Source organism: Oncorhynchus masou, chromosome 10, assembly GCF_036934945.1.
Source record: "Oncorhynchus masou masou isolate Uvic2021 chromosome 10, UVic_Omas_1.1, whole genome shotgun sequence".
In the NCBI taxonomy this organism is placed as follows: Eukaryota; Metazoa; Chordata; class Actinopteri; order Salmoniformes; family Salmonidae; genus Oncorhynchus; species Oncorhynchus masou.
The window spans coordinates 51,236,980-51,247,301 of NC_088221.1; the positions used below are offsets into that span (position 1 = coordinate 51,236,980).

Consider the following 10,322-nt stretch of genomic DNA (forward strand, 5'->3'; position numbering starts at 1 on the left):
TTTTTAAGTAATTAATTTGCATTTTATTGCATGACATACGTATTTGATCACCTACCAACCAGTAAGAAATCCGGCTCTCACAGACCAGTTAGTTTTTCTTTAAGAAGCCCTCCTGTTCTCCACTCATTACCTGTATTAACTGCAGTTGTTTGAACTCATTACCTGGATAAAAGACACCCGTCCACACACTCAATCAAACAGACTCCAACCTCTCCACAATGGCCAAGACCAGAGAGCTGTGTAAGGACATCAGGGCTACAATTCTAGACCTACACAAGGCTGTGCTGGGCTACAGGACAATAGGCAAGCAGCTTGGTGAGAAGGCAACAACTGTTGGGGCAATTATTAGAAATTGGAAGAAGTTCAAGATGACGGTCAATCACCCTCGGTCTGGGGCTCCATGCAAGATCTCACCTCGTAGGGCATCAATGATCATGAGGAAGGTGAGGGAGCAGCCCAGAACTACACGGCAGGACCTGGTCAATGACCTGAAGAGACCTGGGACCACAGTCTCAAAGAAAACCATTAGTAACACACTACAACGTCATGGATTAAAATCCTGCAGCTCATGCAAGGTCCCCCTGCTCAAGCCAGCGCATGTCCAGGCCTGTCTGAAGTTTTCCAATGACCATCTGGATGATCCAGAGGAGGAATGGGAGAAGGTTGTGTGGTCTGATGAGACAAAAATAGAGCTTTTTGGTCTAAACTCCACTCACCGTGTTTGGTGAGGAAGAAGGATGAGTACAACCCCAAGAACACCATCCCAACCGTGAAGCATGGAGGTGGAAACATCATTCTTTGGAGATGCTTTTCTGCAAAGGGGACAGGACAACTGCACCGTATTGAGGGGAGGATGGATGGGGCCATGTATCACGAGATCTTGGCCAACAACCTCCTTCCCTCAGTAAGAGCATTGAAGATGGATCGTGGCTGGGTCTTCCAGCATGACAACGACCCGAAACACACAGCCAGGGCAACTAAGGAGTGGCTCCGTAAGATGCATCTCAAGGTCCTGGAGTGGCCTAGCCAGTCTCCAGACCTGAACCCAATAGAAAATCTTTGGAGGGAGCTGAAAGTCCGTATTGCCCGGCGACAGCCCCGAAACCTGACGGATCTGGAGAAGGTCTGTATGGAGGAGTGGGCCAAAATCCCTGCTGCAGTGTGTGCAAACCTGGTCAAGAACTACAGGAAACGTATGATCTCTGTATTTGCAAACAAAGGTTTCTGTACCAAATATTAAGTTCTGCTTTTCTGATGTATCAAATACTTATGTCATGCAATAAAATGCAAATTAATTACTTAAAAATCACACAATGTGATTTTCTAGATTTCTTTCTAGATTTTTGTCTCTCACAGTTGAAGTGTACCTATGATAAAAATTACAGACCTCTACATGCTTTGTAAGTAGGAAAACCTACAAAATCGGCAGTGTATCAAATACTTGTTCTTCCCACTGTAGGTAACTGACTTGTCCAGTATATAGGTATATATACATGTGACCTTTTCCATATATGAATTTACCTCATGTCAAAAAGGTTTCTGATTTGATCTGACTGAATGTTCCTCCTCTGTGTCTCCTCGTCAGGTTTCCCGTTCCCAGAGTGGAGTACCCCTGGCCCGTCCATGGACCCCCCTGTGACACATGTCTCTGAGAAGGACAACTCGTGGCTGTACACCCTGGATCCTATCCTGGTTACCATCATCGTCATGTCTTCCCTGGGCGTACTGCTGGGGGCGGTGTGTGGCGGCCTGCTGCTCTACTGCACCTGCTTCTACAGCGGCCTGTCGTCACGGAGCTCCACCACATTGGAGAACTACAACTTTGAGCTGTACGACGGGATCAAACACAAGGTGAAGATCAACCAGCAACGCTGCTGCTCCGAGGCCTAGGGCTGTTTAAGGCGCTGGGAGGTCTTGTGCTTCAAGCCCTAAGGCTTTCCCAACTCAAGGACCTTAACTTAAAGCAGAGAACAGACACACGCTAAACCCTTTTCCCCTCGGGGGTCTCTTCTCTAAACCCTTTTCCCCTCCTCTCGGGGGTCTCTTCTCTGCCTGCAGGAGAGACCCTGATCAATCAAAGCTCGTGAATGAACCACACTTACCTGCCATGATGCCACACGTACTGGCCACTGGATCACAGCAGTCTGGGCCTGGACCAGAACCCCTACTGTCAGTCTGGGGTTGCACCCTAAACCCCTACTGCAGCAGACTGGGACCGGACCCAAAAACCCGTCTAGGACCGATCCTCTCAGAGCTGTCATGTAGCCAGTGGACCATTCAGTGGGTGCTGAACAATATCAAAACATATCAATCTAATGCCTATCCCAAAAAAAAGATGAAAAGAAAATGAATCTAGATTTGTAAAGAAGAAAAGAAGAAGACATTTTGTTGTTTGTTTTTTTGGTTATGATAGACGTTAGAATATGAGTGGAATTATGGCCAGGAAGGTTTTTTTAGAATGTGATTCTAGCTTGTAAGACAGCTCTCGGCTTGCTCCGCCTGCCTGCATTATGTGAAAACAGTGGCATAGAGTATCGTGGACAGTTTTTTAAGTTCAGTTGAAGAACATGTGTCTTTATTATGATCAGCTTCAGTTGTATCGCTCTGTAGACCATCCCTCGTTCTCATTTTTAGACTTCAGTGTGTCAATAGTTGAATTCTTTTTTTTTGTTTTTTTTTTTCCTTTCGCCTCAGTTCAGTTGAGTTCAGTTCATCTGTTATGGCGTGTTTCTGTTTTTCCAGACTGTTACCAGCCTTTTAAAACGAAGACGAAGAGGAAGAATGAAAAGAAAACTTTATCTAACATGACATATTGTTCGTTAAGATACTTTAAGTTGGAAGGAGCATTATGATTTTCTCTTGCTTTTTTTTGCCTGTGATGATCTATAACACATGGTGTGATGCGCTGTGTGAAACATTATCATTGTTTTATTGCACCCTATGGATTGCTGAGAGAGAGAGAAAGAGACAGCTATAGTTCACAGAGATCAGGAGTGTGAGAAGAAAATAACTCTCACCAGCAGAGAGAGAGAGACAGAGAGAGACAGAGACAGAAAGAAAGAGAGACAGAAAGAGACAGAGAGACAAAGAGAGGCAGAGAGAGACAGAGACAGAAAGAGACAGAGAGAAAGAGAGACAGAGACAGAGAGACAAAGAGAGGCAGAGAGAGACAGAGACAGAAAGAGACAGAGAGAAAGAGAGACAGAGAGAGATAATCCTCTCATCTTTCCAGACGACTTTAACTCCCTAAAGAAGAAAGACCTCAAAGAAAAGAAAGAAAGGACTACAGGAGCTGGATAAAAAGCCAAGCCACTTTCTTGGACACACAATTGAGCCTTAAGCTAACTGTTATTGGAAGAGAGCCATGCGTAGAGAAGCTAGCGACAGATCGATCTATCCTGGAGTAGAGAGACAGAGAGCCATGCGTAGGGACGCTAGCGACAGATCAATCTATCCTGGAGTAGTAGAGAGACAGAGAGCCATGCTTAGGGAAGCTAGCGACAGATCAATCTATCCTGGAGTAGAGAGACAGAGAGCCATGTGTAGAGAAGCTAACGACAGATCGATCTATACTGGAGTAGAGAGACAGAGAGCCATGTGTAGAGAATCGATCTATCCTAAGCCATGCAGGGATAGCGACAGATCTATCCTGGAGTAGATAGACAGAGAGCCATGCGTGGGGACGCTAGCGACAGATCGATCTATCCTGGAGTAGAGAGAGAGCCATGCGTAGAGAAGCTCGTGAAGCGACAGATCGATCTATCCTGGAGTAGAGAGAGAGCCATAGAGAAGCTAGCGACAGATGATCTATCATGGAGTAGAGAGAGCCATGCGTAGAGAAGCTAGCGACAGATCGATCTAACCATGGAGTAGATAGACAGAGAGCCATGCGTAGAGAAGCTAGCGACAGATCGATCTAACCATGGAGTAGAGAGACAGAGAGCCATGCGTAGGGACGCTAGCACCATATCGATCTAACCATGGAGTAGAGACAGAGAGCCATGCGTAGAGAAGCTAGCGACAGATCGATCTAACCATGGAGTAGATAGACAGAGAGCCATGCGTAGAGACGCTAGCGACAGATCGATCTATCCTGGAGTAGAGAGTCAGAGAGCCATGCGTAGAGAAGCTAGCGACAGATCGATCTAACCAGAGTAGAGAGACAGAGAGCCATGCTAACGCTGGACAGATCGATCTAACCATGGAGTAGAGACAGAGAGCCATGCGTAGAGAAGCTAGCGACAGATCGATCTAACCATGGAGTAGATAGACAGAGAGCCATGCGTAGAGACGCTAGCGACAGATCGATCTAACCATGGAGTAGAGACAGAGAGCCATGCGTAGAGAAGCTAGCGACAGATCGATCTAACCATGGAGTAGATAGACAGAGAGCCATGCGTAGAGACGCTAGCGACAGATCGATCTATCCTGGAGTAGAGACAGAGAGCCATGCGTAGGGACGCTAGCGACAGATCGATCTGGCGAGAGACAGAGAGCCATGCGTAGAGACCCTAGCGACAGATCGATCTGGCGAGAGACAGAGAGCCATGCGTAGAGACGCTAGCGACAGATCGATCTGGCGAGAGACAGAGAGCCATGCGTAGAGAAGCTAGCGACAGATCGATCTGGCGAGAGACAGAGAACCATGCGTAGAGAAGCTAGCGACAGATCGATCTAACCATGGAGTAGATAGACAGAGAGCCATGCGTAGGGACGCTAGCGACAGATCGATCTAACCATGGAGTAGAGAGACAGAGAGCCATGCGTAGAGAAGCTAGCGACAGATCGATCTAACCATGGAGTAGATAGACAGAGAGCCATGCGTAGGGACGCTAGCGACAGATCGATCTAACCATGGAGTAGAGACAGAGAGCCATGCGTAGAGAAGCTAGCGACAGATTGATCTAACCATGGAGTAGAGAGACAGAGAGCCATGCGTAGGGACTCTAGCGACAGATCGATCTAACCATGGAGTAGAGAGACAGAGAGCCATGCGTAGGGAAGCTAGCGACAGATCGATCTCGAGAGACAGAGAGCCATGCGTGGAGCTAGTGACAGATCGACAGAGAGCCACCGTAGGGCGCTTAGTGACAGATCGATCTATCCTGGAGTAGTAGAGAGACAGAGAGCCATTTTAGGGATAGCAGCGACAGATCAATCTATCCTGGAGTGTTAGACAGAGAGCCATGTGTAGAGAAGCTAACCACAGATCGATTAACCATGGAGTAGATAGACAGAGAGCCATGCGAAATCTGGGTTAGCGACAGATGATCTATCCTGGAGTAGAAAGAGAGCCATGCGTAGAGAAGCTAGCGACAGATCGATCTATCCTGGAGTAGAGAGAGCCATGCGAGAGACTGCTAGCGACAGATCGATCTAACCATGGAGTAGATAGACAGAGAGCCATGCGAGAGAAGGGAGGGACAGATCGATCTAACCATGGAGTAGAGAGACAGAGAGCCATGCGAAGGGACGCTAGCGACATATCGATCTAACCATGGAGTAGAGACAGAGAGCCATGCGTAGAGAAGCTAGCGACAGATCGATCTAACCATGGAGTAGATAGACAGAGAGCCATGCGTAGAGACGCTAGCGACAGATCGATCTAAATGGAGTAGAGAGTCAGAGAGCCATGCGTGAGAAGCTATGGCGACAGATCGATCTAACCATGGAGTAGAGAGACAGAGAGCCATGCGTAGGGACGGATAGCGACAGATCGATCTAACCATGGAGTAGAGACAGAGAGCCATGCGTAGAGAAGCTAGCGACAGATCGATCTAACCATGGAGTAGATAGACAGAGAGCCATGCGTAGAGAGGCTAGCGACAGATCGATCCTGGAGTAGAGACAGAGAGCCATGCGTAGGGACGATAGCGACAGATCGATCTGGCGAGAGACAGAGAGCCTAGAGACCCTAGCGACAGATCGATCTGGCGAGAGACAGAGAGCCATGCGTAGAGAAGGGAGCGACAGATCGATCTGGCGAGAGACAGAGAGCCATGCGTGAAGCTAGCGACAGATCGATCAGAGGGCGGGAGACAGAGAACCATGCGGGAGAAGGAGCGACAGATCGATCTAACCATGGAGTAGATAGACAGAGAGGATGCGTAGGGACGCTAGTGACAGATCGATCTAACCATGGAGTAGAGACAGAGAGCCATGCGTAGAGAAGCTAGCGACAGATCGATCTAACCATGGAGTAGAGAGACAGGGAGCCATGCGTAGGGACTCTAGCGACAGATCGATCTAACCATGGAGTAGAGAGACAGAGAGCCATGCAGAGAAGCTAGCGACAGATCGATCTGGCGAGAGACAGAGAGCCATGCGTAGGGACGCTAGTGACAGATCGATCTGGCGAAGAGACAGAGAACCACCACTGGGGCCTTTGGGGAGGGAGGACCGTATGCAGAGTTTCTACATTCTGATTTCTTTGAAATATTCACTCCACTTTTCTCTTCTCTTCTTTTAATGTTACATGAGAATGAGTGTTAACCATAACCAGAGACATGTTTTTGTGTCGGGGTTGAGTTAAAAATAAAATCTGAAATCTGGGTTGAGTTTAAGAATCGAGGTTTGGCCTCAAGCAAAGAGAAAATATTAAAGGGAGAGAGAGAGGACTGTATGTCTCTTCCTGCATAGTTCAGTCCAGGAAGACTGCACCTCAGTGGGCCAAACGGACTGCAGAGGGGGATCGAGGTAGGAATTGAGGGAGCAAGGGAAGGAGGGAGGAATGGAGAGAGGTAGAAAGGGAGTAAGGGAGGGACTGGGGGAGAGAGAAAGGGAAGGAAGGAAGGGGGATGGGAAGAAAGGAGGGAGGGATGAGAAGGGCCAGGGTGAAGGGATGGAGGATGGGGCAAAGGACTGCAGAGGCCTGGGTGAAGGTAGGGAGGATGGGGCAAAGGACTGCAGAGGCCTGGGTGAAGGGAGGGAGGATGGGGCAGAGGATGGCAGAGGGCTGGGTGAAGGGAGGGAGGATGGGGCAGAGGATGGCAGAGGGCTGGGTGAAGGGAGGGAGGATGGGGCAGAGGACTGGCAGAGGGCTGGGTGAAGGATAGGGGAGAGGGAGGATGGGGCAGAGGACTGCAGAGGGCTGGGTGAAGGGAGGGAGGATGGGGCAGAGGATGGCAGAGGGCTGGGTGAAGGGAGGATAGGGGCAGAGGATGGCAGAGGGCTGGGTGAAGGGGGAGGATGGGGCAGAGGACTGCAGAGGGCTGGGTGAAGGGGGAGGATGGGGCAGAGGATGGCAGAGGGCTGGGTGAAGGGAGGGAGGATGGGGCAGAGGACTGCAGAGGGCTGGGTGAAGGGAGGATAGGGGCAGAGGACTGCAGAGGGCTGGGTGAAGGGAGGATAGGGGCAGAGGACTGCAGAGGGCTGGGTGAAGGGAGGATAGGGGCAGAGGATGACAGAGGGCTGGGTGAAGGGAGAATAGGGGCAGAGGACTGCAGAGGGCTGGGTGAAGGGAGGATAGGGGCAGAGGACTGCAGAGGGCTGGGTGAAGGGAGAATAGGGGCAGAGGACTGCAGAGGGCTGGGTGAAGGGAGGATGGGGGCAGAGGACTGCAGAGGGCTGGGTGAAGGGAGGATAGGGGCAGAGGACTGCAGAGGGCTGGGTGAAGGGAGGATAGGGGCAGAGGACTGCAGAGGGCTGGGTGAAGGGAGAATAGGGGCAGAGGACTGCAGAGGGCTGGGTGAAGGGAGAATAGGGGCAGAGGACGACAGAGGGCTGGGTGAAGGGAGGATAGGGGCAGAGGACTGCAGAGGGCTGGGTGAAGGGAGGATAGGGGCAGAGGACTGCAGAGGGCTGGGTGAAGGGAGAATAGGGGCAGAGGACTGCAGAGGGCTGGGTGAAGGGAGGATGGGGCAGAGGACTGCAGAGGGCTGGGTGAAGGGAGGATAGGGGCAGAGGACTGCAGAGGGCTGGGTGAAGGGAGGATAGGGGCAGAGGACTGCAGAGGGCTGGGTGAAGGGAGGATGGGGCAGAGGACTGCAGAGGGCTGGGTGAAGGGAGGATAGGGGCAGAGGATGACAGAGGGCTGGGTGAAGGGAGAGTGGATGGGGCAGAGGACTGCAGAGGGCTGGGTGAAGGGAGGATAGGGGCAGAGGACTGCAGAGGGCTGGGTGAAGGGAGGATAGGGGCAGAGGACTGCAGAGGGCTGGGTGAAGGGAGGATGGGGCAGAGGACTGCAGAGGGCTGGGTGAAGGGAGGATAGGGGCAGAGGACTGCAGAGGGCTGGGTGAAGGGAGGATGGGGCAGAGGACGGCAGAGGGCTGGAGTTTGTGGTGCATCCAGCTCCTTTTTCATTGGACTCTGTTGACTCTTTTCCAAGTGCCTTGGATCTCTCTTTCTAGGCCTGATTGAACTTTTCTAGGGAGCTGAGACATATCTGCATCCCAAATGGAACCCTATTCCCTATATAGTGCACTACTTTTGACCAGGGCCCATAGGGCTCTGTAATGCATGGGTGGTCAAAAGTAGTGCACTATATCAGGAAAAGGATGCAATGTGGGATGGGCCATAGTATTACCTCTTCTGTCTGGGATGAGAGGGTGAGGCAGACATCTCTCTCTCTAACGGAGGTCCTGTCACTGGTAACAGATTACTCTCCACTGTTGTTTGTAAGACTTTGTACAGAGATGTCGTTTTTTTATTGCTATTATTATTTAATAAAGGATGAATAATATGGTTAGTGTTTGTGTTGTTGTCGTGGTGATCTTATCTGTTTCTATGACAACACACACAAAACACACACACAAACACACACACTTGATGTTTCTAAGACAACACATATACACACACACACACTCCTGATGTTTCTAAGACAACATACACACACACACACTCCTGATGTTTCTAAGACAACATACACACACACACACTTGATGTTTCTAAGACAACATACAGGACACACACTCCTGATGTTTCTAAGACAACACACACACACTCCTGATGTTTCTAAGACAACACACACACACTCCTGATGTTTCTAAGACAACATACACACAAACACACTCCAGATGTTTCTAAAACAACATGATGTTTCACACACACACACTCCTGATGTTTCTAAGACAACATACACACAAACACACTCCAGATGTTTCTAAAACAACATACACACTGATGTTTCTAAGACACACACTCCTGATGTTTCTAAGACAACATACACACACACACACACACTCCAGATGTTTCTAAAACAACATACACACACACTCCAGATGTTTCTAAAACAACATACACACACACACACTCCTGATGTTTCTAAGACAACACACACACACTGTCACACACACACACACACTCCCTGATGTTTCTAAGACAACATACACACACACACACACTCCTGATGTGTCTAAGACAACATAGGACACACACACACACAAGAGGACACACACACACACACACACACACACCCCTGATGTTTTTAAGACAACATACACACACACACACACTCCTGATGTACCTTCTAAGACAACATACTTACACACACACACACACACACACACACACACTCCTGATGTCTCTAAGACAACACACAGGACACTCCTGATGTTTCTAAGACAACATACACACACTCTTGATGTTTCTAAGACAACATACACACACACTCCTGATGTTTCTAAGACAACATACACACACACACACACTCCTGATGTTTCTAAGACAACATACACACACACACACTCCTGATGTTTCTAAGACAACACACACACACACTCCTGATGTTTCTAAGACAACATACACACACACACACACACTCCTGATGTTTCTAAGACAACATACACACACACTTAGTTCAGGAGGAGGGGGTCAATTAGCCAGTACCTTAGTTCACATTAGCCAGTACCTTAGTTCAGGAGGAGGGGGCCTCTATTAGCCAGTACCTTAGTTCAGGAGGAGGGGCTCTATTAGCCAGTACAGGAGGACACTATTAGCCTGATGTTTCTAAGACAACATACACACACACACACACTCCTGATGTTTCTAAGACAACATACACACACACACTCCTGATGTTTCTAAGACAACATACACACACACACACACTCCAGATGTTTCTAAGACAACATACACACACACTCCTGATGTTTCTAAGACAACATACACACACACTCCTGATGTGTCTAAGACATGGTGGGAGTGTATCTCTACTCTGACACTACCTTTCATGTTCATTCCCTTTCCTCCTCAGTGGTGTGTGTGTATGGATGTGGGGGCTGTGTGTGAGTGTGTGCCAGTACCCCCCCCCAGTACCACACACACACAGTTGTATACACACACCATGCCAACCACACTCTCTCCCCTGAGTGAGGTGCAGTAAG

At 49.3% G+C, this 10,322-nt stretch overlaps 1 protein-coding gene across 1 annotated transcript in view; it reads left to right on the forward strand.

The window, feature by feature from the left end:
• nrp2b (neuropilin 2b) overlaps window positions 1–3,592 on the forward strand; it is a 222,397-nt gene extending 218,805 nt beyond the window's left edge. The window contains 2 exon segments of the mRNA XM_064976976.1: window positions 1,586–1,851; window positions 2,059–3,592. Coding sequence (XP_064833048.1) covers window positions 1,586–1,851; window positions 2,059–2,070 — 278 coding nt within the window. The 3' untranslated portion in view covers window positions 2,071–3,592.
• The last annotated feature ends 6,730 nt before the right edge of the window (window positions 3,593–10,322 follow it).